Source organism: Chelon labrosus, assembly GCF_963514085.1.
Source record: "Chelon labrosus genome assembly, chromosome: 19".
Lineage (NCBI taxonomy): Eukaryota > Metazoa > Chordata > Actinopteri > Mugiliformes > Mugilidae > Chelon > Chelon labrosus.
The window spans coordinates 21083580-21110509 of NC_140352.1; the positions used below are offsets into that span (position 1 = coordinate 21083580).

At 40.9% G+C, this 26930-nt stretch overlaps 3 protein-coding genes across 3 annotated transcripts; 1 reads left to right on the forward strand and 2 right to left on the reverse strand.

Moving 5' to 3' along the window:
• Positions 1-41: 41 nt before the first annotated feature.
• Positions 42-13147, reverse strand: LOC311504622 (integrin alpha-M-like). The gene is made up of 30 exons (XM_084567822.1): positions 12453-13147; positions 11090-11192; positions 10832-10935; positions 10568-10635; positions 10380-10485; positions 9634-9758; positions 9403-9548; positions 8914-9064; positions 8352-8502; positions 8135-8208; positions 7079-7199; positions 6535-6674; positions 6301-6450; positions 5991-6203; positions 5743-5876; positions 5055-5194; positions 4788-4945; positions 4521-4646; positions 4214-4287; positions 3176-3317; positions 2973-3071; positions 2824-2903; positions 2640-2726; positions 2475-2544; positions 2286-2384; positions 2108-2188; positions 1881-1991; positions 1675-1788; positions 1477-1587; positions 42-1263 (listed from the first exon to the last, which is right to left on the reverse strand). The coding sequence occupies exons 1-30, from the start codon at positions 12487-12489 to the stop codon at positions 1165-1167; spliced, it is 3414 nt and encodes a 1137-aa protein (XP_084423948.1). The 5' UTR covers positions 12490-13147; the 3' UTR covers positions 42-1164.
• A 990-nt stretch (positions 13148-14137) lies between these two features.
• On the forward strand, positions 14138-17816 carry aldoab (aldolase a, fructose-bisphosphate, b). Its single transcript, XM_084567161.1, has 7 exons — positions 14138-14283; positions 15481-15599; positions 15777-16043; positions 16131-16291; positions 16662-16920; positions 17052-17251; positions 17350-17816. Exons 2-7 carry the CDS (start codon positions 15488-15490, stop codon positions 17440-17442), a joined length of 1092 nt encoding a protein of 363 aa, XP_084423287.1. The 5' UTR covers positions 14138-14283; positions 15481-15487; the 3' UTR covers positions 17443-17816.
• A 2775-nt stretch (positions 17817-20591) lies between these two features.
• LOC311504851 (chymotrypsin-like protease CTRL-1) lies at positions 20592-26079 on the reverse strand. The gene is made up of 6 exons (XM_084568183.1): positions 25980-26079; positions 25408-25422; positions 25135-25294; positions 22629-22897; positions 21892-22037; positions 20592-21680 (listed from the first exon to the last, which is right to left on the reverse strand). The coding sequence occupies exons 1-6, from the start codon at positions 26032-26034 to the stop codon at positions 21363-21365; spliced, it is 963 nt and encodes a 320-aa protein (XP_084424309.1). The 5' UTR covers positions 26035-26079; the 3' UTR covers positions 20592-21362.
• Positions 26080-26930: the final 851 nt, after the last annotated feature.

Genomic DNA, 26930 nt, shown 5'->3' on the forward strand with positions numbered 1-26930 from the left:
AACAATAAAGAGTATTTTATTGTTATATGAGGGCACTTTTTACTGAATCCAGTTCACTGAAGGAAAGTTCTTAAATTATTTGTTGTTTCCAGTCACTGTTTTGCCTATGTTGTCTTTCTACAAAACTCATATAATTAGTTATATCTCTTGTTGACAAAAAAAAGGTAAACGGTTGTTGATATATATACATATATTATAAATACAGATGAATGATAAAACAAATGTCTTTTTATTTCAATTCAGAATTCTTACACCAGTTCACAATAAAAAAGCAATATATATATATTTTTTTTGTAGTACGCAGTTTTTAAGCATGTTGTTCAAAGGTTTTACAGTACATTATTTGATGAAACAGATCATACTGTACAGACATTTTGAATACTACACAATTAACACACAATATTTGCAAAAATATACATACAGATATGTTTCATTGGTCAGAGCCTTAATGAGCTACTCACTTCAAACTGTGGATTACAAAAGTGAAGTTTAAAATGTTAATCTGAAACTCCAGCCGCATTGTGTCACGTGGTAATAATCTGGGCCGTGTTCATAATCACCCACCAGACGCATAATAGCCCCTACGTTGACAGTCCACCATTTGATTCGAACTCAAAGCGATTCTAAACCTTTCTTGATCGTGACCCTATCAATGAACCAGTGTGTGCTACTGATGCAGCTGATTGATGACTTCCTGCTCAGAGTGTTTCAGTAGACTCATTTTATAGTACCGAAATGTAGAACTGCTCAGTATTAATGAAGACATTCACATTGATTTCTTTGATTCATGCTGTGACCCTTTTATGCGCCTCTGACCCCCAAATGAAGGAGTGAATTCTGATGAAGCCAAAAATAGTTTTTTAGTTTAATGAATCGAATGAAAATAGAGGAAAAATTGACTTAGATGCAGAAATTCCATGTTGTGGGAGGAAAAATGACGGTTTTTATCAATATCATTCTATTTCCCGGCATAGAGGGCTATCTGACAGCACAGTCAAATATTAATATATTTACATTCTAAACATACTTAAACACGTTAAAACATACAGATTTCTAGAGGCGGCCCTCATCAGTTTATGCCTTGAGGAATGTCTCTCCACAACAAGCTTGCATATAAAATACATATGGACATATGAAAATAGCTGGTGTCTGATTTTATGCATTCTATTCTGGTGAGGCTCCACCTTCATCGGCCCCAGGACCCTCCCCTCCTTCCGCACTGTCATTGATCATTTGATTGTATTTACTCTTGAAAAATCCAGCCTTAAAGTACAAAGGGGACAAAAAAAAAAAGATAGACAAACAAATGTCAATTGTGCATTAGAGTTGCATAAATAAATTAATACTAAACCAGATGAGAGGAGAACTATGGAATAAATATTTAATAATGTAAAGCCATTGCACATATTCATTTTTACTGGCTGAATTTTTCTGTAATGCCCAGTCAGTTCAAATAGTATGTGTACAGTGTCTTACCTTATACAGGCCTGCGGTGAGTAAAGCAAGGAAAAGCAGCCCTCCCAGCGATCCTCCGACAATCTCTTTGGTGAAATCTGGTTCAGGATACACTTCTATCTCTGCCTCAATCTTAGAGGTGATGGGACAGAATGTGGATCAGTGTCAAGCTCTTTAATGCCTCAAATATGATGTGAGTGGAATTAAATCTGGCATCACCTTCCGAACAGGGGGGTCGTTATTAGATCCCGTTGAAATGAAGATGTACTGGTCCGTGTCATACTCCAAGCTGGCCGTGGTGGTCAGGAGGAATTTAGCAGATTCAAGTCCAATCTGAGAATTAAAAAAATAAATAAATAAATGTTGCATGAACGAAATATTGCGTGACACAGTGTAGCACTTAATGTGAAACACACACAAATTACCTGCTGGATCCACTGTGAGCTAACGTTGGCGGAGATGACGTATTTCGCTTCCTCCCCTCTCCCCATGAACCTATTGCACTTGAACACTGCACACCTGGCTACAGAGCAGTCCTGCAGGAGGTTAGAAAACACTGAATACAAATAAAGTTTCCATGCAGAGTAATGCGATTTTCTAAATATCTATAGCTAGATCAATTTCAGCAGGTAAATTGTATCAGTGAACTCACCACTGACTTTGTTTTCTGTATCTGAGCAACAAAGTCTCGGACAGCAGGTTGTTCATCTTGACCTCTTTGACAGTTTGGAATCTGAAATGTAGCCGGTTCACGTCAGTTTAACAGAGACCAAGGTGTGGTCCTCATTTTGTCACATCCATCCATCGTTTAATGTTTCAGCATGTAATACCTGCAGACTATTTGAATCCACCCAAATGTCTTTGTCACCAAGCTTTACTGGGACCCTGATCGCCACTGTGAAATTCAGCACCCTGTTTACATTTGTAACCTGTGAAAAGACCAAGCTTTAAGTCAAGTCTAAATAAAAGCAATAAACTTAATAAATAGTACCAACAGAATAATTTGAATAATACTTTACCTTGATTGATTGCTGGACTGGTTTCTGTAAATCACTCTTTCCATAAGTGAAATTGTTGTAGCTGAGGGAGCTAAATAAACATTTTAAACATATTAGATAATCTAATTTAAAATGACCACTTTGTTAATATATACATATATATGTTTCAACTAAAACATGACAAACCTTTCAATTGTAACAAAGATACTGTACTTCACAGCAATCTCTTTCATTTTGTAGAGATCATTCGAAATGGCGTGCGCCTGATTCCCACTAACAGGGAGAAGAGGAATTATTTAATTTGTGATTCATTATATTAAAGTATTATTCATTTAATATGACAACTGCATAAGTAAAAAGTAAATATTACCTGGTGGCGTTTGCTGTGACAAAGAGCTTCCTGTCAAGTTCACTGGTGGTTCCAATCCCATAGGAGACGATGAAGACAGCCTAAAAAGTGATATGGTGAAACAAACCGCCTCCTCTCTTGGCTTAGCAACTTCTGTACAACAAACAAACCTTAGAGTTGCTCTTCAAAATGGGCTTGTTGATGGTACAATCTGTATTTCCTCGCAATAAAACATCTTCAGTGTCCAAGGAGTTACACTCGATTCTTCCCTTTATTAAAAAAACAAAACAAAAAACAAACAGCACTTGGCGTGTGGCTTGGAAGAACATCTGATTAGAGACAATGTGAAAAAGATATGCTCCTGATGCCTTACCTGCAGAACTGTGAACTTCCTGTAAGAGAGCCCGGCTGGGTATGTGAGAATAACGCGACTGCTGTAGGAGTTTTCTCCTCTGTTCTCCACTGACACTGTGACATCCAAAAGCTCATCAATGCCCACTTTAACCACTGAGGATCTGAATACGAGGAGGGACAAGATTGAAACTACAGCTTAGCATTCTACACAACTGATCACAGTCTAAAATATTGTATTGAAGGGGATTAAATGTACTGCCTTTAAACTGGTTTGAACCTTATTTGTCAGATAGATTGAAATTTGTCCACTTATACAAAAGTCATAGAGTTACACACACTGCTAGGACCAATGCTTTTCAAATTGTTTTCTTTGAGAAATATTTTTAGGAAACACTGCATAAATTTCCGTTATGCACATGACACTCAATTGTATTTATCTATGAAACCAAGTTAAACAAATCCACCAGGCTCCGAGTGTGTCTGGAAGACATAAAGGCTTAGATGTCTAAACTCAGGTAAAACTGATGTCATTTTATTTCGATCACAGGAACCCAGAGATTCATTTTATAATAATAAATGTTTAGGATTCATTAGTATGGTAATACCTTGACCTCTTGTACTGTGAGGAATTTTGGGGTTGCTTTTGACCAGGCCGTGTCCTTTAATTTGCACAAAAACCTTTTCAACATTGTCAAAGCTGGGAACATCCCATTTCAAAGTGATGCTAAAAAAAAATGTTCATGCCTGTGTTACGTCTAGGCTGAAGTACTGTAAATAATAATTGTTACTTTGTCTAAATAGCTCTCAAAAAAGGTTATCCAAAATGCTGCTGCAAGAACTTTGATGGGAATTAGCAAGGTATAATTTTTCTCAAATTCTAGCTTCTCTTCTTTGGCTCTGTCTCCTTACATACAAGGCCATTGAAGGCCAAACTCCATTGTCTCTTAAAGTCCTGATAGTACCATATGCCTCAGGTATCATGCTTCTACAGGCTTAGGTTGCTGGGGGACTTCCCATGATGCATGCAAGTGAAGATTCTGTTGTAGTGTGTGCTAACCTGGTAAAGTTGAAATCCACTTTCAAGTCATCCACACATTGGTTGTCAGTGCCACAGTTGATCTCATATCGTAGCTGTGGAAGAGTGTGTGGTGTTAATTGTATTTTTCCAGAAAGAGTAAATGAAATTAAAGTTTGTGATGATTCCTGGACATGGCATAGGACTGCAGAGCTCTCCAAATAATAACATGTGAAATGGTCAGTAAGGTAGCAACAATTAAATTAATGCAAAAAAAGTAGTGGCAAATGCGGAGATGTTTTTCTTAACTTCATAAACACTAAGTTTTGTGCCTTTAAAAGTGACTCACCGGATGAATGGCTGTAGTTTTGGCCTGCTGCGCGAGACTTGGTTTGAGCGCTGCAGAAGATGGTAAACCATCAAAGGTGAATCTGAGCTCATTACTGAGTTCATTGACAACATCTTCCGCACACGGCTGCAAGAAGAGGACACTATTATGAAGCAGTATTCGTCAAGGTTGTGAGGGTTATATGGATTCAGTGTTAGAGGACTCTAACAAAATGAATAATCTAAACTGTTGGTTATATCATGGATTCCTGATTTTAGCAGGTTTTACCTGAATCAAGAATTTCACGTCATTGCACATTTGTCTTATATTTAAGTCAACAGTAACGGTCCCGGTCACATCTCGTTGTTTCTCAGTGATGTAAGCTCGATTCTTTGGGGCATTGCGAGTGGCATCCAGGGTGAAAGTGTAATTAATTGCTGCTCGAGCTGGAATAGATCAGAGTTACATATAAATAGAACACTGAACAAAAATACCAAAGTTCAAATGGATGGACAGTGGCTTTGTGATTGACAAAATGTGAGAAGAATGAGGAACCTGTATTTGCTGGAGGTTCAGGGGTCATGGTAAAGCAGATTTTAGCTGTGTTCTTCAGTGGTACTGAGCAGTCATTATCAGTAGGGATTATGCTCGGGTTGAATGACACCGTAGCTACAACCGTTACGATGGGTCTTGATCTGGAAATGGTGAGAAAATACATATGAAACAGCTTTGACTTTGTGATTAATAATCCAGCTGAACACCAAACAACTGGCCTAGATGTCACAACTGGCCAACATTTCCTTTGCTCTTCACATATTACAAAGGACACTTAAAAAACAAAAACAATACATCATGAGCTTTGTAAATTATAGATGCTGCCACATTGACGGCTAGATATGATCATATTTGGATGCAAGAGAGGAGCTAGGGAGGAGTAAGGGATGGATCAGACATGACAGACTGAAGTGAATTTGGCTAATGACATAATAATATGGACTACAATTATTGCCCTAGTATTTCACTAGAGAAGTCGACGAGATATTTTTGGATCCAGGACTTGGTGACCATCAATCATATCATATTCCACATACTTTTGCATTGACTTCACTTTCAAGACTTGGTGGTTACATCCACTTTTTTTTTTAATGTACAGTCAATGGTGTACATTAAGGTTAAACGTGATCACAAGTGGTATAGTTACCATTGACAATAACAGTGCTTGATTAGAGTACCTTTGACGTACCTGAGTAAGACAACTGCGCCCTTTGATCCCACCGCTAAGTCCGGCAGTCCGTCTCCGCTCTGGTCAAAAGACAACTGACTGATCGACATGCCGAAATACTTCAGTCCCGACTTGACTTCGGAGCCAATTATTCTCTGTGTAAATATGAAATAATCAGATTATACAGACTTTGAATGCAGTGGCAAACACGAGACCCTACATGGTGAATGTGTTTTATTGTCCTTTGAGAATTCTCTAATGTTGCTCACCTGTGAGTAAGTGGGATTGATACTTGGTTTTCTTTCGCCATGGAATATGTAGATGCTGCCTTGGCCATCATTCTCCAAAGGTGCTCCAACTGCCAAATCGCTGAGCCTGTCTGCGTTTAAATCAGGCAGCACAGCAAGAGAAGACCCAAACCTTCCTTTGCCAACTTCAGCCCCTTTTAATATTAATGGAGAGTCAAAGCGACACTCCACTTTCTGGTGAAAGCATAAGGATGAGAGTGAAAGTTTCATGGTCATTAAAAAGTAGAAAAATAGATGAATTGTGTCATTAGAAAAAAATAATGTCATTTACCAAATTAATTAACCGGCAAACATAAACTCTTCCTTCTCTGTTGGTTTCCTTATGCATTGGGGCAGATATGAGGACGAGGTCAGCATACTGGCTGGGTGGGTAACTCACGCTCATGGCACAAACCTCTGCCCCAAAATATTCACCAGTTTGCTGAAACCGTGCAAACAGCATAATAAAGCACAATTCTGATAATGTTGTCTTTCAAGACTGATTAGCTCAGATGTAAATACATACCTGGAGTGGCAATGGATCAATCTTTACATTATGTACCATGCTTTCATCAACAACCAACACAATTCCTCTGTGCTGAAATCTTGGAGCACCAACAATTGTCACTGAGCCCGTTCCACTTTTAGCAACTGCCATAGAATAACCTAGAATTTAACAGTCAAGTAAGGTCATCAGTTACAATATCCAAGTTTAGCCATTGTAGACATATGTTTATATGTTTCAGGTGTCACTCTAATCAACATCAGGAACCAGGAGCAAGATTGAATATTTGATATTTTTCTTCCCTGAATACATTTGTATATCCATGATGATTTCTGTACTCTGAATCATATACTGTAAGATATATTAACTTACTCACTAGTAACTTAATATAAAGCATTTTTGTATATTCAACTCCTTATTGCGCCATTTTTCAGTCAATTTTCTAAACTGATCAATGTGTTGCTGTCAACATTCTGTTTGCACGCACATGCAGTACATGCACTGTACATGATGATGTACTGTATGTACAGTATGTGTTAGTTTATTGTTACCGGAATATTCTTACCAACGTAACTGTCAGGCTCTATAAACATAGGCTCATATGATGAAATCCTCTGGCCCGTATTTGTGTATCTTATGTATCCTCCCCTCCACTGGTTTGCACCGACAACTGCCGACAGGATTCCCTGCAATGTAGACAGATGAGTGAAGAGTCAAAAGTGTTTTGCATAATATATGAGAAAAAAAAAATAATAGCCACCTCTCAGCTGTATGACTAAAGAAGCTAGTCTACCTACTGTTTGTAAGATTTATATAATATATTAGTAATGAGTAAAGAAATGCGTAATAATTATAAACGAGTTTTATTGCTATTATCATGTCATATCATGAGATATTCACAAGAATGGGCCTTGAAATGAAGACATTCTGTTCGGACCATAGACTGATGGACAACGGAACAGCTCCTCAAAAGTGAAGCCAAAGCAAGCAGAGCTCCCCCTGGTGGCTGGCCGCAGTGTAGGTCATAAGCTCCACCCCATCCATGATTTGATATATGATGACTAAAAGATGTCATGCCAACCACGTGGGAATTGGAAAGAAAATAATGATAATAAGTACAGTGTATAATCCAATATGTCCTTGTAACTGGTGGAGGTAGTCTAGAGCTTATAAACCGAACTAGTATTAATTAAACTAAAATGCGAGTCTGGCGGAAATGTGGACTGGTCATAGAAAAAGGGGCTCCGTGTGGCTCCACTGTCGGACCGTATTGCTCAGACATCGCCCGTATCCCCAGGAAAATTGCATCAATTTAGCCAATGCAAGGAAGTGGGGACGCGTTGTCCATATTTCTATGCAGTCTATGGTTCAGATGGCCAACCCAATAACATAATGCCACCTGATTATAGTCTAGGTTAGGATTAACCAGATAACACCCACACTGTATTTTAACATTTCCACCACGACACAATCTGTAAAACTATGAGGCCAAAATGTATCTTAGTCTATATGATATGAGACAGTTTTAAAATACAGTAAGTCTCCTCATGCTTATCACCCAGATGACACAAAGACCTCCAGTCTGGTGACTGTCCAGTCATTTTCCTGTGATTTTAATTACCCCTTGCACAAAAGCTGCACTGAATCCCTCTTGAGACATTTCCATTTTCAGAGACTCGCCGCTGCTTTGAGATCCTGTAACAGCAAACCAAAACAGCACTTAAAAGGCAGACTCAATACAACAATCAGTCATTATGGCTTGATGTAGCAATGGTCAATGATAGAACATGTACAGTCATTTCAACAGCAAAGATCTGAAGATTAGTTTACATTAGTACCTTCAATGGAGAAGATTCTGTTCTGCAAGGTCTGTCTTATTTTTTCAAGTGCGTCAAAGCCGTTCACTTGAAACACATAATCGTTTGGGGGAGAAGATGCAATGGTTTCCAGTTCCTGTTTTGCCCTCAATTTTGTAAATGCACGCCCCACCTAGGGATATTGAAACAACATGTTTGAGATGTTATACGTATTTACTTATTAAAACACAATCCATAAACTGAGACTGCAGAGAAGGTCTTCAACACACAAGCTATCAGTGAACCCAAACCTAGATCCAAGGTTTATATAGCTTTTGCAATATGTCTTTTTGATATTTGAATGTGATTTTCTATTTTTTTATTTTTTGTAAACAAGCTGTTGCAGTTCGATCCAAAATTCTAGTTTTCCATCAGTAATTTGTGTGTTCATTTATGTAAGAAGAAATGCTTCAGATATACAGGGCAGGAGATATTTTTAACCGACCCTTTAAATCAAGCCCTTTATCAATAACATTATGTGACAGTGCAATCTCTGAACTGAAAGAAGTGTAATAAAGGTATCAGAATTAACTGAATTACTTACCCCAATAGCAAAGCGAACAATGCCTTTTCCATCAGCTAAACGTACTGCAGCATTTAAGTCAAGATTGTCTTGAGATTCTCCATCAGTAATGACGATCAAGACCTTCTTCGTGTTTGGTTTGGAACCTCTTCCTGGGATGAAAACTTTGTTGCTGCCAAATGAGAAAATCTTATTTGAATGCAACTATATAAAGGTTATTTTTAGTGTTATTCCTTGGATGACTTATTCAGTGATATTTGAGATTTAAAGCACAACTGTCCAACTGACAGTTTTTACATCCAGTTTATGTTGAGGCTGTCTCAGTCAAGTAAAATTTTAATTTATACAGTGCCTCTTTTGAAAGCAGTTGCATTAGTCAGAAATAAAGTCCACGCAGTGCTTAATGTGATTAAGTTTATCATGTTAAAAAAAATGTCTGGACAGGAAGTCAGCATGATGAAGGTGTCATGTCGTGTTTTAGCCATGTAATGGCAGAATAATAGCACATACACAACATAAGTGATGGCCTCTGCTGTGTAGGTTCCTCCCCCTAATTGTCTTATCTGGTCAATGTTATTCTCCCATGATCCAGATGAGAAAAAATCATCAAAGTAATAATGGATTTCGGGATCCGTAGAGAACTGGGAAACAGAAAACTGAAAGAAGAAACAAAATCATTAAACATGTATTATTTTCAAACTGTGTAATTATTTTATGTCTCTGGGACCACAGTCCTCTTACCTGTGTGTTTCCCTGCAGAGATGACTGGACCAGATTTTTAACAAAAATCTTCATGGTTTGGAAATCTGACCTATACACGCTGCCTGAACCATCCAGGAGAAAAGCAACTTCTGTCGACCGGCACTCTGTCGACCAGTGAGCATAATTAAACTCAGAATCCTTTGAACATTTTTCCGTATGGTATCAAGCAACCCCCAGATTCTGGGCTTTTTAACAAATGACACTGGTACACTGTCAACTCTCAAAGTACCTACTGATCAAGAGATTCAATTATTTCAATAATTGGATTTACTTGTTGTGCCTTTTAAAATATCCAATTCTCGTTTTGTTAATTACAATCAAACTCTCTTGCTTTAGGTGGTAGTATTCTGCAGCTGTCTTCTTGGAGGTTGAGCCTATATAACATCAAAACATGTTTGGAATATAAGACTAATGAGCATTTTGATTTGAATTCTTAGTGAAACTTCTTCTGTTGCTTTCAACGGCAAAGCATTTCAGCCCATGACAACATATGTAAGAGTTTACTCTTATCCCTGTGAGCAAATAATCAGCATTTATATTATTAATTTTTTTGTTAAATGTTCCTGAACTCTGCATTTGAAGCTATCCGTTCATACAAGGGAAATGAATCACAGGATAATCACTCAGGAAAAGTGCTACAACTGTGTGAGTGAGAATGCACTGACATGAGGATGACATCAAACCCAGTCTTTAAAATAGGTAAGTTGAACTCAGTATACTGTTACCTTCATCAGAGCGAGGTATGGGTGCTTGAAAATTTGGAACCTTAAAGCACCGACCATTGTACATGGTGATACTTGTACAGTCCTTAGGAATGGTCGGACCACATGCCTGAAAAGAGACCACTCCTGATTAGTAGTAAAGAAAAAATAGATTCTGAAGGAGCACAAACCTCTGCATTTCACCCACTCACCAGTGTGCTCCGTGTGGTGGGGTTGGTTTTCATTGTCAAACCAAGAGACATGTTCACCAGATTCGGCACTGTAAGGAAACAATTCAAACAGAGATTTAAAGAGGTTTCTGATAGCAACAACAGCAAAACACCTTCCTTTGTCAATCAAAGAAGTCGGGCACGAACAAAGACAATATTCCGGCGTGTTTAATCTAAATGATGCAGCACCAGAGAAGAAGAATGGATTTCTCCAGTCAAGACGTCTAGAAATAAAACGTTGCCTACCTGCATATGACTCAATAATGCTTTCCCTGTTGATGTCGCAGCTAAATATTTTCCCCCTTCCTTTTGGTGAATACTGGTCAAGTGGGGCACTGACAAGCAAACGACTAAAGAGTAAAAAAAACAAAAAAAAACAGTCAGTCTGGTGAGGGCGGTGTAATTAATAAAACCAAATATTTCTCTCATTAAAATGTGGCACACATATAAAAGAAATCCAAGTTTGCATCTTGCATAAAATCCACAATCCATAATCTGACTTACTTTGATGAACTTTGCACCAGCTGGTAGCCAAAACCTGCAGCAGGGTTGGTCACGGTCTTCCAAGCCGCGGGATCAATATTGAAACAAAGAGCAGCTTTTAACACTGAGGGAATCAGAAGAGAGAACCGTTTATCAGATTCAGTCTGTTTCTAGGGCGTAACACTGTGAAGTGTGGTCTGCCCACTGTGTGTTATTAGCAAACCACTAGGGAGCACCAAAGTCAGAAATGTTCCAATTCTTTTCATGTTCAAGAACTCATTGTGAAGCCTGCAGTTATTGTTAACCTCTAAATATTCCCCCCCAATTTGTAAAAAGCAGAAGCAACACTGTTTAAAATCTATATTAACTTAAGAGAAAAGCAACAATATCTTCCGACGCTTAAAATAGGAAGTCTCTCTTCTCTACTGGCCTTTGTGTGGGATTTCCTCATCATTTTTTGATGCTCAGGCTTTCCTTTTTTGGGCAATGCACGACATTTTCTAAAATTAGCCTTCTGAAGAACATGCACTCATTGCCACCAATTTGAGTGTCATCTTATGGATATATAGCAGGGGGCTGTTTTTTGTCACCTCTTAATCGATTTCAAAGTGTCCAACAGTGACATCATGTGAGAGTTCTGCTGCTGTGGACTTTGCAAGAAATAATATGAAATAAATCAAGAATAAATATTTCTTCACAATGACATACCCTCTCGTTCTGCTTTTTCCTCTCATCACCGGCACTGCCCCAGTTATGTTATTATAGCCTTTTTTGCTTCAACCGGAAAGTGAATTAAGACACCAGCGACAGAAACCCCAACCAAGGTGGCTACAGAAATGGCATCATTGAAACAGATGAAGAGAATGTGTGTGGACTGCAGTGTGCAAAGCCTTTAACACTACTTTAATACCACACAAGAAAAGCAGCAGTATATAATGAAGTGAAAGGATAATAATTTACATCCAGCATGACAGATGAAGTCTTTAGTTGAGGTGTCAGTGCCACACAGTGGCTCCTTGTGGAACACATTTTCACTCAAATTAAAAAAAACCTCAAGGACTGAGCAATAAAGTTTTTTGTTCTTCATTTAAAGCGTGAATCTTTACAGCTGGTCCTATATTCAGGCAGATGCTTTGACTCAGATCCTCTCTGAGTCAAAACAAAACGCATATATATTAATCTCAAAATGTTTTTCTAGCCACATCTATTTCATATTCCGCAAATAATTGTTGTCAATAATAAATGTTGCATTTGTTTGCATGCAATGGGCACAAAACTGCCTAAAACTTACAGCTGCCTGTAAGGCAATCAAATAAAATAAAAAGGTCATATTGAAACCGTTGGCAAATATGATGCAAGACAAAATCTGAATGCACAAACTTACCAGACAAGAACAGTGCAGCAGCAATTACCCAGCCCATTGTGTTAGTCCCATGAAAGAAAAGCTAAAAATCTGAGCCCAAACGAGTACGTTTGAAAAATGTGGGAAGCAACTGCCTCTGCTGCTGAGCCCCAAAGAGGGAGATGTTGAAAGCAAAATGCGACAATCACAAGATAACAGCCCCAAACCAAGGCACTCCGTTAGAGGAACTCTGATGTAGGAGGGGTTACCACACCGACAAACACTTTCTGTTTGATAGGCCTAAAGAACAGGCTCTGTTGACCCTTGGCTGCACACAGCGTTGGTATTGTTACTTAAGGACTTAAGTAATGATCTAAACTAAAGAAATAAGAAATAAAGTCATGTACCTAACTTTGACTCTTGTTGGCAGCTGTAACATGATTGGCTGAAAAAGGGGAAACAAGATAAGACAAGATGTGGATGTGGTCTTATTACATGTCATACAGACTTTTCATTCTCTCACTTTTTTTTTTAAATATCACTTTAAACTGTAGATACGGCTGCAGCATAAAGCCTTGTTCAGAATAAAGTTGTACTATATACTTTTTGACATATCTCTGCAGCTTGTTATTGATACTATATAAATAAAATTTAATTGAACTTGATTTTGTTCTGCGGGACTGTTGGTTGGCTCTTGCCTTCTTCCAAGACCAGTCAAATTCTGGTGAATTTGACATATGAGTTGATCAACTGTCCCTGTCACCATTCCATGACTCAAACATCCTCCTTCTCTTGAAACAGTAACTTATAAAGATCTGTTTCTCCTTTTCTGCTTGACTTCCCTTGTAATGTCTATTCCAATGCCAGTTACATAATTAAGAGTTGTCCAATAACTTGCTGATATTTGAAAATATTAATAATTTCGGTCTGACCGCTAAATGACGAACCAGTAAGACCCTTTTTTTGTCTCACAGTCACAACTCTGCGCTGACTCACTTCACCCACAGCCACTGCCAGGAAGTCAACCTCTTTTCCTGATATTGTTCACTAGCAACGTGCCACTATCACCGCGTCCGTTTTGTACTTTTATTGAGTGAGGAATTTAAGAGGATGAAATGTGTTGATCGCCCTGACTCAATCCACATGTGACCTTTTGCAGGCTTGCTGGTTGACCCCTTCCATCCAGGCAAAGACGATCGAGAAAGGTCGCGAAAAGGTCAAGGATCAGTGCACTGTGTCGCTGTGTCTGGTATGGATTTCTAAGGGCAGGTTAGCAATGTTGTCACATGCTCTCCAAGCCTCTGTGTGTGTGTGCGCGTGTCGGGGGGGAGTATGTTCTATCGGTGCGTGCACAAGGTCCTCCCCCATACACACCCTTTAAAATGACCTCTGGGGGGTGAGATGCTCTTCTTAGTTGAGACAGCAAATTTAAAACAAAGTTTGAGGAGGATGTACAGTAGCAAACACTGACATCAGGCCAATTTGCCCGTGTGCCCTGGATCATATGATCTACCCACGTGCACATTTATTTTCACCATACCTTATAGAACAGTTGTGCCCATCGTTACGCTGTACCAGCCGCCCTAACTGTCCCTCACCCTGTTGCATTTTGTGCCATTCACTGAAACACTCTTTGCCCTTTCACTGGCTGCTACCTACCATGTTACTCCAGCTCCAGCCCTGCTGAATGTCACCAGCCATCTCTGGTTGCGCCCTGTTCTTTTTATAGCTGGGCAGTTGAAATGTGAGGGGTCACAATGGGAGGATAAATACAAGGGCCAGCGGGCTAGAGGGCCGTCGCAGACGAAGGCCGGAACTTCTCCCTCCCTCTCTCTCTCTCGCTCTTCTCTCAGCTCTCCTTCCAACCTCAAAGGTAAAAGAAAAGAAAATTGAACTGCTAAGAGATAAGCTTTGATTGGATTTATGAACTACCTGCTAATTATTTTGTTTATATGTGACATGAGCTGCATGACCATAACCACAGACTAGATAATACGTCGCTTGTTTTTACACCATTAACACCTCTGTGGTCACTGCGACTGGCTGAAGTTAGATAAAAGTAGCTCAGGCTAACAAAGCATCAGCTCAGCAGGTTAAATGTGACTTTGGGTTAGATCTTGTGCACCGAAATATCTTCTCAGCTTTCAGTAATGCATTGCTTCTCTTGCACTCTAGTCCACTTTCTGTCTGCATTACACTTTTTCCACGTAATTTACACATGAACTGCCGTGACTGAGCAGTTTAGCACATCTTCCGTGCATCACAGTCTGTCGCTACACTCTTTTAATAGTTATACGAAGTTTCCATAATATGACTTGTCAGTGCCAACTCGTTGTACCTCAGTTCCCTCTTTTTGTTTTATTTAACCAGTCTGCTTGATGAGTAATCTCCCCGAACAGTGGTGTCTGATACTGCACTGCGCTCTTACGTAATGCATTCTTGCCCGGCTACGGTGCTCTCTCACACTGTGTATATTTAGTCCAACCTATTGATAGTGGAGGCATGTGCAAGGGGGAGAGTCAGAGGGGGTGATAGAAGACCGGGGAAGAGGAATGGCGAGGGAAGGGGGCAGTAAAGGGGAGCGGAAAGGTCAGGCATAAGAGGTTAGAAAATGGAATATGTCGCACACATGCCTGAGTGGTCAGATACATGGAGGGCGGAGAAGAGGAGGAAATACCATGTAACACCAACACATAAACCCCGGCCACAGTTATAGCTTCAAGTCAGAGGCTTCAACAACTGCAGTAACACAGCCGTGGCACCTGCTAGTCTATTTTGTAGACCAATCAGATGCAGACAGGAAGGCTTTAAACCATGTTCTCGGTGACTTTTTTGCACCACTTCCTTCACTCAATTTAAAAGAGGTTTGTCTTCTTTTCATCAAGCAGTTTCCCATGTACATAGACCTTACCACAACAGTGCACTGCGCCTTTGCAACGCAGCTGAACTTTTCCCCTTGAAAGCCAGAGAAGATTTAAGCTCCATGTCTGTCCTATAGGCAACCAAAATATTGCAAAATCTCACACCTAATCTCTAATCTCTAACTTCCTCTTCCTCCTTATTTATTTAGAGTCAGGATGCCTCACGCATACCCCTTCCTCACTCCTGAGCAGAAGAAGGAGCTCAGTGACATTGCTCTGAAGATCGTTGCTCCCGGCAAGGGAATCCTTGCCGCAGATGAGTCCACTGGTAAAAGATTTCGATAAGATGAAGTGACTTTATATGGTTTAAAAGAATTATTAGTTATTGGGAGAGAGAAGACTCTTCTGAATAAGCAAAACAATACTTGAACCAGTTTAATGACGCTGGCATGTGTATTTATGATGAAAAAATGCAGTCCATGAGCAGCTTTCTTCTGATCTCCAGGCAGTGTCGCCAAGCGCTTCCAGAGCATCAATGCTGAGAACACTGAGGAGAACAGGAGGCTGTACCGCCAGCTCCTCTTCACCGCTGACGAACGCATCAAACCTTGCATTGGCGGTGTCATCCTCTTCCATGAGACCATGTACCAGAAGGCTGACAATGGCAAGACCTTCCCACAGTACCTCAAAGAAAGAGGCATGGTGGTGGGCATCAAGGTCGACAAAGGTGTTGTCCCCCTAGCCGGAACCAACGGCGAGACAACTACCCAGGGTGAGCACAGCGCAGATTTGGCCACAATTGCAACCATGCATCAGTATGTAGGCTGACTTTGCTAGTGTATCCCCTCCCTCTTGGCAGGTCTTGATGGACTGTATGAGCGCTGTGCCCAGTACAAGAAGGATGGTGCTGACTTCGCCAAGTGGCGTTGTGTTCTGAAGATCACCCCCACCACTCCCTCAAGACTGGCCATTTTTGAGAATGCCAATGTCCTGGCTCGCTATGCCAGCATCTGCCAGATGGTAAGACACAGAGGATTGGGAAATTAGTGTGAATTCCCCACAATTTTACAAGCTCCCAGACAAAATAGATCAATGAACAGTTGCCTTCGTCCTTTTTAATCTTTTGTGCGACATGAGAGCATCATGAGCAGAACATTTTTAGTTATTTATTCTGCACTTCAGGGCAAAAAAGAACAGATGGCACAACAATATGGACTAGACAGAAGAACTTCTATGATGTTCAGATTTTCAAAGTCCATGTGTTGAGTTAAAAAGCTAAGGCACAACATACTGTATACATAATATGCCCACAGCAATATTTCTGTCTTTCCTATTGTAAACTCACTTTTGACACAGTCCATTTGTCTCCTTTTGTCCCTCTCTTCCTCAGCACGGCATCGTCCCCATTGTTGAGCCTGAGATTCTCCCTGACGGTGACCACGACCTGAAGCGCTGTCAGTACGTTACTGAGAAGGTTCTGGCTGCCGTCTACAAGGCACTCTCCGACCACCACGTCTACCTGGAGGGCACCCTGCTCAAACCCAACATGGTTACCGCTGGACACTCCTGCTCACACAAGTACAGTAACCAGGAGATCGCCATGTCAACTGTTACTGCCCTGCGCCGCACCGTGCCCCCTGCAGTCCCAGGTATGCTGGATGCACATCCAGTTTTGTTGACATGCACACATTTGCATGTTTGTTTTTTTTGTTATTGTCTGACACTGAACTGTGATGTCTCGAGTAGTTTGTTGCTAAAGGCTGATGTTTCTCATGGGCAGGCATCACCTTCCTGTCTGGTGGCCAGAGTGAGGAGGAGGCCTCCGTCAACCTGAACGCCATGAACCAGTGCCCACTGCACAGGCCCTGGGCCCTGACCTTCTCATATGGCCGTGCCCTGCAGGCTTCCGCCCTGAAAGCTTGGGGTGGAAAGAAGGAGAATGGAAAGGCATGTCAGGAGGAGTTCATCAAGAGAGCTCTGGTATGTGTACAAGTGAAATTAGTACGGTAATATGAGAGTACTGTTTGGATTGTTGCTCTGTGTGCATTCAGTAATATTCTTCTTTTCACCTCTTATAGGCTAACAACCTGGCCTGCCAGGGAAAATACGTTTCCGCTGGAAGCAGCGCTGCTGGTGGCGAGTCCCTGTTTGTGGCTAATCATGCTTATTAAGCAGAGACGCCCTTTCCACCTCCTTCCCACCATTATTACATCATGGAAAAAAAAAAGGCACGCCCTCTAAGGAGCTGCCTACGAAATTTTCTCTTCACTTTTAACCAGAGCAACAGTAACAGTAGCACTTTCATGGCATCTCGAGCAAAAGAAAAAGAAAAGAAAAACCTTTGCTTTGGGTTGTTGCTGCAGATAGGAGATTCTGACAAATGTTCTGCCTCCATTCCCTTACCTTTTACTTTTGAACACCTTTTTTTCAGGTGAAAATTCTCGTGCTGTTTTTACACAACTTGTACTCTTTTCCTTGGTCTGCTTCCATCAAGCGCAGTGTATCATTTACACTGGTTCCTTGGAATAAAGAATTTACCCTAACATTTAGCTTCACTTCCTTTTTGGTTTTGCTTTGCTCTTTGCTTCTCATTACACGGAATTATTTGAAACTAAACCAACAATGAGAACCTTGGGCCACAGATGCCTAGCATTCTGACAGAACTGACGTTACCCAAAAAAAGGGAAAAAAGAACTTGATGAAGGGTTGAGCATTTTTCTATTTTTTTAAAAAAACATCATCTTATATGCTTGTTAACTCTTGACTATTGACTGACAGGAAAGTTTATACATATTTATTATTATTTATTATTTATTTAACACACTTGCACAAAAAAAAATTAATTTTTGTAAAAGACATCTGGAGGCTACACAGAGACAGACTATATTTGAACATCCTCTTCTCCATTTCCTTAGACATGTGTAGATCGAAAGTAAACAGTTCCTTCTGTAGGTGAAGTGGAAGTGTATTCTTAGTCCTAAAACACTGAATGATTCGTAGTGGCTGCACAACCCTGCGTAGCACCAGTGACAGGTCGTGGTCATCAAAATGTTTGTCCAATGAAAGGAAAGTGGAAGTCTACAGCTTCCTTCCACAATTTCCTGGTGTTGTTAGGTGCCTTCAAGTAGTATTCAAGAGCTTGCAATTATGACGGGGGAAGTTGCAGTCAAAAAATACTTGGTGTTCAGTTGGCAATGTGAGCTGTAAATCGCTAAATGCAGAACGCCGCGGCTATGCAAGTGTTGCTGCCTAAAGGGTTCAAAGATTCAAGGTTTACTGGCATTTCAAGACTTGGGTAGGCTACATCAAAGGTGACGGAGGCTCACGGTCATGGCATAATAAAAAAAAAGACAATTTATACAAAGTATAAATATACAAAGCTATGCTGGTAATCCTTTGTTCTGACTTAACTACCAGAGGCTCATCAAATACAACCTTTTATTGGCCTTTTATTTAGCAACCACTGAGGCTAACAGTTTTGGAACCCAACATCTTTATCGGACGTATGAAACTGTGAAGGAAACAGACTAAAGTGTGCAATATGCTACCATACACTGCTCTGCCATTTCTGACAGCATATCACAAGACATGAACATACAAAACATTCCCACTTATGAGGTTGCGAAATGCAAGAGAGGGGGAAGTGCTTCTTGTGAACGTAACGAGAATGAGCCTATGTGAAGTGTCTGTGTGAACACTCACATAAAGTGGGTTCATGAGTTGCCTGTGAAAAGCCTCTGTGATGACAGAAAATGAAAGGGAAATCGAGCAAAACCTACCGAGTATCTGCCCACAGACAGGCCCAGTCTGCAAAACATTTAACCAATGCATGAAAGAATACCCCACTTCTGCCTCTGACTGAGGAGCTGCTTCTGCAGGCGACCCAACAGCTGCACCGCTGTTTCGAGAGCAATAAGATGCTCCAAAAAACCCTACAGTGTGTGAACCTGACCTAGACCTGACCTTGTTTTCGCTGATGATGTGTCAACAGTGTTTGCAAGAGAAGACAAAGAGGGTACTGCTCTTTCATCCCATGGGCACGTGTGTTTTGGTTACTGAAGGATCGATCAACTCAGGTTTTGTGTAATAAGCCTATGGTTAAATGCACATGCTGGTTGATTGTCCTCAAATTTCACTTCCTCGTGTTTAGCGTTTGCCATGGACACAGAAGAGTCACTTGAATAAAAACTGCTGGCCTGTCACATGAGCCAAAAATACACCATCCTACGGCTTCCTGCCCTGCGGTGGTGGTGGCTGCAGCCTGGTGTTGGTTTGCCGTGGCTGAATTGTGCGACCACCAACGTCCTACATTGTTCACTTGTGTGGGTAATTTGCTCAGCTGCTTCTCGGGTGCGTTATTGGCGTGATGAGTGCACTGGTGACACCAGTGTTTGCTTGCAGTGTGCAGCTAGTCACTGCAGCCTCTAGAAGTCTGCCTTTGCCCCTTGACTACCAGTACGGGTGTTTTTATTGTGGGATGGCTCGGATTGGTTGACTGCCTTAAGGGCTGGGCCCACCTCCCATGTTTTGTTTGCACATATATATATTTTTTATAACCACTCCTTAGTTATTTCTGCCTTAGTTTGTATTAATAATTAAAGTAATTTAGTTATTTGCTTTGTGAATATTATTTTTTTTGTGTGTGTTTATATTTTCACCACCAGGGTTTTTGTATTTTTCTTTTTTTTTTTTTTTTTTTTTGGTAATGGATTTTTTTGTTGTGGACCCCTTCCCCTGTTCCGTTTTCTGCTGCCATGGTAAGCCTCAGCCCTACAGTATTCTTTTATGTGTTCCCCTTACAGTGATGTTAGTTCTGTATCAGCCGTAATAAGTTCTGTATGGTTGACATTTTGACTGATGCTCCTTTGTTTGTTGGTTTTCTTCAGATAAATCATGTTAAATGAACACGTTCTCTGGCCCAATGGAATTTTCCTTGGACCTGTGTCCTTTCCTGGAGGTGAAACTGCCCTGTTTGGCCCTGCCACACATGCCAACTGTAAGGGGATGAATCTTAGGCCAACTTACTGTTTAACTTGTATTAAAGCAGAGGTGTCAAATTTATTTTAGTTCGGGGACCACATGCAGACCTAAAGCAGGCCGGACCAGTAACATAACAGCATAATGACCTATAAACGATGCCAACTCAGTTTTTTCCCTTTGTTTTGGAGCAAAAAAGTACATTATGAACATTTTAACATTTAATGAATTATCCTTTTCAAAACATTTTGTGAACGACCTGAAACATTTAAGTACAATTTTGGTCCATTGCTGCCATCGACAGTTTAGTTTTGGGTCTCAGTGTTGTGTTATGTCCGCTACTCTTACTAAAACAACGCGACCCTTAGCTGACGAATTAGGAATAGGTACCAATGTTATTGAAAAGTTGGAGCTAATGTTTTATCTAATTTTCGCACTTTGCAAATTGATCCGTCGGGTCAGATTGGGCCGGGTTTGGCCCGCGTGCAGTATGTTTGACACCCCTGTATTTAAGCTTCAACATAATTATTGGCCTGACCTCTTCGACTGACAGAGGGGTGAATTTGATGGCGATAGGCGTAGCCACCGCACTGAGCTCCTTTTGAAGAAACGTATATGTGACGTAACAGAGGGTTTGTCCATCTTTTAACACAGTCCCCACAACAATTTTTCCAAACACAAACTAGTCATAAGGACTATTTTTACTGTCACGCAGCGAATAAATGAGAGAAACCACAAGCAGGATGACTCCTTTAATGTAGTTGTTTATCTACGTCAAAAATAAGAATAAATTACTTCTATATAAAGAATCCGAGGCTTTCATGATTGTATGGGGTATCAATAAATGAATCACTCATTGGTGATACTATTACCAATAGTAACCACTGACACTCATTCATTTCCTTTAGTTTTAAGCAGATCAGAAGACCATGAGTAAAAGAGCAAATCACATTTTGTTTTGTTGTTGTTAGTATATTAAGTTCATTGGGGTTGAAATGGTAACATGAATGGCTCCATATGTTTATCTGAAAAATCTAGTGTTTGTTAATTAAAAACATATGTTGCAAAATGATTCAAAAAGGGAATCTAAGTGCAAGAACTAACTAAGTAATTACTATGGAGCTAAAGTGTAATGCAGCAACACTGTGACTGAGATGACAGCAGATGCAAGTTCATTCACAGGTGCAGTTGAATTTTGCGCGACTGTGGTGCGACACGTGAAGCTGCTGTCTGGGTCAGTGCCATTGGATGCGAACGTCACAAAGCCAACACTCGCCCCTGCCACCTGCTCTGTGATCCATGTCTGATATTGAGACACCCGGGCATAGACCTCAGGGAAAGCAGCCAAGGCACACGGTACTCCAAAGCTCACAATGCCAGCCTGGATCCAAGATGAGCCTTGTTTGCACTGCAGAGGCCCGCCGGAGTCCCCCTGAAAAGATGTAAAACAGAACGCAAACAGTCAACTGATGCAGCGGATGTGTTGCACAGAAAGAGGGGAAATTGTCATCTTTTTCATTATGTTGGTAAAATATTCAATAATAGCGAACTTATTGTTTTAACTTCCTGTTAAATCAAACCATCTGACAATGCCGAGTGAGAAAACCGTTAGTCCTGCTTCCTCAGATATAACTTGTATTCACCTGACATGACCCTTTGTTCTCCCGTCCCGCACAAATCATGTTGTCGGTGATGTCTGCATTCGTTTGGTTGTAATTGCAAGTGCACTGCCTGTTTCCAATAACGGGAACCTCAACCTGTTGTAGCAGATGAGAAGTTGGCAGGGCCACTGAGGAGGAGAGCATATGAAATCAGTCTGTTGTCATCCAGTTTCAGGATTTGTAACGTATTATTTAGTAACAGCCTTGCAAACACAAATTATGACACTTTTGTTAATCACTGATGTTCTAATACTTTGGTCCAGGATGAAATACGCCAACATATTAACGTCAATGTTAAGCAACTTTCCTACCACCGTAATCAGATGAAAATGCATATTTTCCAGTACTTTGAGTAATAGCCCAAAACCGTCACAGCTGAAAATCCCATCATCTTAGCACAGTAACTGAGTGACATGATTAACACAGCATGTTGTTTTATTGTTTTGTTGTACTGTCATTGTCAGCCTGTTGCTGATAAAGGTGAAATGACTGACATGAGTGTTTCCAGCCAAGCAATAGCTTTGCGGCATTTCTAATCTATCGAATGTTGACCAAAAAAAGAATGTGTGAAACCTCTAACTTGTAGTGTGTACATTTAACAGCTTGAAGTCAGAGACTAAAACATAAGCAACAAAACACGAAAAAAGCTCACACACTGATATGGGTTTGGTGCAACTGTTTCTTCTGCTACTAAGTACGCTGCACGAAAGTATACTCACCGCCTTTCCCAATATTACCCCAGCCCGTGGCCCAGCAGAGAGAGGAGTTGTGGAACTGGCTGGAGTTACTGGCCAGGCAGATAGGCCTGATGTAGTTGGTGAAGGTGACGGGGGTGGCGAGCTTCATGAGGGCAATGTCGTTGTTGTACAGCGTGTTGTTGTAGTTAGGATGCACGATGATCTGGGACAATGAGCGGGACACCTCATTGACATTAGGGCCAGCCTGGCTCTCTCTTCCAAGGTAGAGAGTCCATGCACTAGGTGGAAATCTGCATACAGTATATTTAAAAAGACTTATTAAATCAGCCAGTGCAAGGAGAATACTGTCTCATTTAGCAGGATAATCCATTACACCTTCATTTATTTCCTATATAATCTGAAAAAGCTATTTAAGGTATTTATTCCGCAGTTCACTGAAAGATAGAAATTAATTGCTGACAGAGAACACTGAGTTCCAGACTATTAATGATCCCATGTGCACTGCGTGTTACATAAAGAAGATGTCTGGCAGGACATCAAGTACTACAGTCCAGCTAAACTTCAGCCACTCCATTGAGTCAGTTAGTAAATATAATTCAATAGGGTGTGACATGAAAAGAGCTTCATTTGTAGACTATATCTCTATCGTGAACAAACAGCAGAAGTGTTTGTTTAAACAAGGCAGAGTAATAAGGTATTGGTCATATACACCAATCAGGCATAACATTATGACATAACATATTCCTAATATTGTGTAGGTCTCCCTTGTGCCTCCAAAACAGTGACTCATCAGAAAATGGACATGGGCCTTCTGAGTGTGTCCTGTGGTGTCTGGCAACAGAATGTTGTTAGTGGGGGCCTTTGGATCCTATGGGTTGAGGGGAGGGGTCTCTGTGGATCATCCCATAGATACTTGATCAGTTTGGGATCTAGTGCATTTGGAGGCCAGGTCAACACCTTGTGCTGTTCTTCATGTTTTTTTGAGTTGTTCCTTGAGTTGTCAGGTTGCATCCTGCTGGGGATGGCTGCTGCCATCAAGGAGTGTCATTGCTATGGGGTGGGGGTGCCTGGTCTGGTCTAGGTGGGTGCTACATGCCTAAGTAACATCCACATGAATGCCAGGTCCAAAAGTATCCCAGCAGAAGATTGTATTGTCACAATATGGCCAATGGTATTCACTTCTCCTGTCAGTGGTTTTAATGTTGTGGCTGATCTGTATCAGGGCCGGGTCTTTTAAGAAGGGGCTATGTTCGAGCCACCGTTATTTTGTTGATTCTTAGCTTGCATGAACTCTTTAGTTTTATCAGGAGTAAACAGCTGGCCTTTGGCAGATTTCAGTTCCTCAAGTGAAACCAAGCAAACGCGCAAGAAAAGCAGCACTGAGGTCTGGCCTGATAGCCTGGTGGTTAGGACACACACCATGTAGGCGCAAATAGCTGTGTATACTCGGCTTGATTATAGATCAGCTGGACATGAAAGTTTCAAAGCTATTATTACGCTGCTCTCTTTCCCCGCATTCTCTGTCTGTCTCCGCTGTGAGTGTCTAACAAAGGCTTTTAGTCTGATAGTATAGGCCTTCTCCCTCCTGTTTCTTACTCCTGTTTCTTTGGAAGTATGGAGAACTTGACCTGAGATTGGATTACTTATTTATTTCTTCTTTTTTTTTTTCTAGTCCACATAAGGGTCACGTGTCATGCGCAAAATTTGGAACTAACCCGACAGGATCTGACGAAAGAGCCACAGCATTTGCAGTATGGTGCTTATTTGGTCAAATCAGCCCTTACACTTACATTTCAGCAACAAGGAAGTACTCCCACGCCACTGCTGTCTTTTAATTTCCTATCTACTGTGGAGTAAGGACGTGCTGTGTTGCAAATATCTTACCAGTATTGTAAAAGAAGGTGGGAGATTTTCCGCTTCGTCAGTCTGAACAACGCAAGCAGCATAAACACAGCAGTGCCGATACGATCAGTTTCTGATCTTTTCAGTGTCTGCTCGTATTACTTGGTGTTATCTGTTTGACAACGTGATTTTAAAACAGAACACGTGCTAGAGTGACATTTCTTAATCCAGTGTCCAGTGGAGACTGATTTTAACCACACAGCGATATACAGTTGGTTGGAAAGATGAGTTATCTTGTTGTGTGACTACTGAATTCATTCATTCATTCATCCATCTTCTGTAACCTCTTGTCCTGTGAAGGGTCGCGGGGGGTTGGGGCCTATCTGCTGCTTTTATTATTTCTTTATTTTTAACATAGGTGTACTGTCGGCCAACATGACCTAATGTGTTGCTAAATGTGAAATTACAGTTGGACCTTTTTTTAGCCACGTGGCCACGTGTGACTTGATCTCTCACTGATAAGGCTTTGTTTTTTCTCATAGTGTGGAACTGAGCTTGTCACGCAGCACTGCTCACTCACTATCAGATCTTTTTCTTTTTTTTTTTTTTATGTAAATAAATATATCAGGAAGTCTGAAAGAGTTATGTAAACACAGGGAACCCAGAGCTGGTGAGGATGGCTTACCCTCGGATGCAGTGAGCTGCAGTGAGCACCCACTGGTCACTGATGAGGGTCCCTCCACAGGTGTGAGAGCTTAAGTGCAGGCTGACCTGCCAGGGCCATGATCCGGCAGTGGCGTTCTCACCGCCCACTATTCTTGTGTTCAGAGGTGCCGCTCCACACTCTGACAGATCACAGGCAGTTCATGGTATTTGCAGAGACGACTCAAAATATGCTGTTGTGTGAGCGTTTGCACGACTGCATGGAGCATATCAAATAAAATATGGCTGCGCTTACCTTGAGCCTTTGTTTCTGTGAGAATAAGAGAAGAAAACGTTTCTTTAGTATCAACAGAGCAGCGGACATGTGCAGTAACAGCCACAAGGTGTCACTAGAGTGGTAAATTCATCCTCTGACTGTACATGTAACTGAATGTTCTTATTACATCATTTGAAGATACAAAACTCTAAAATATCTCTGAAATATCTTGGCATTTTAGTGTATTGTTTATTTATTGAACCTTTATTGTTAAGAACAAACGGTCAGTCTCCAAGTTCACCAAACGAACAATGAGCTCTTTAAAAAAAGCTGAGCCAAACACTAAGCAACCAACTGACAACAATCCCCAACAAGGGTTGCGGGGGGGCTGGAGCTTATCCTAGCAGCTGGAGTAGAGTTAAAGACTGCCGGGCTTAAGATACAGGGAGAACATGCAAACGACACCACACCACTGTGCTGCGCTAGTTTAAGACTTCCATATTGATATTTACCTCAAGAGTAGAACGTCTTAATCATTAGCTCTGTACGGCGAAAAGCCCCAGAGTAATTTCTTTCTTTACAACGCTTGCATTCTCAGAGTAAACACTCACCTCGCCCTGTCAGGACTGTGCACAGGAAGAGTGTCCAAACAGTCCAGGCTGCCATGCTGTACAGTCCTTAACCTTTTGCCTTCAACAGACTGTCTTTCTAATAAAGCCTTGTTTCAATCTCACTACCATACAAACAGTAAACACTTCCTGTCCAAACCAGTTTTTCTCCATAGCATCAGAACAATCCCTAAGAATGTCTCTACCAAAGCACGAATCTCAGCAGCCATCCGATTATAAATCTCTCTTTCTCAACATCAGCATGTATTTTGGTTGAATGTGTGCTTTCTTTTATTTCGCAGATCTTTAGGCCGTACTGAAAGTAGCTCTTCTCCTCCTGAATATGTGTGAGTATTGAAGATTTGATCACCAGAATTAAAGCATGAATCTGATCTGGTTCTAGGATGTTCGAACAGGTCCCTCAGAGGTTTATCTCTGCGTCCAGGATAATATATTTTACCAAAGAAAGCATTAAAATTACTGGTGATGACTGACTGCAGACTGATAAACGAGTAAGCATTGTTTTGGTCAGAAGTTAAAGTTGTAAACAAGTAAACCGGAGTATAGTACTGGTAAGTAATTAATTCCCCCCCCCCCCCCCCCCCCCCCACCTACACAAAGAGATTATGGGTGTGAGTCAGTGCAACATGGTTTCGCAAAATGATTTCCTACATCACAAGATGTAGTAGGTCATAGCAATTGCGGTTCGTTGATGACATCCGTTGGTTTTCTCCCTTTGCTCTGTCAGTCACAAAAATAAAAAATAAAGACCACACCCATTCACTGTATAAATTGTTCCAGTGATCCAGTTTGTTTAAACTGTTAAACTTACTGCTTTGGTTTCTCTGATTGATATATTACTGTATAGGTTGGGAGGATGCTTATGACCTTATTAGATCGTTAATACTGAAGCCTCCGTGTGTGAACAGCGGGGTTACTGTTGCACCTGCTGCA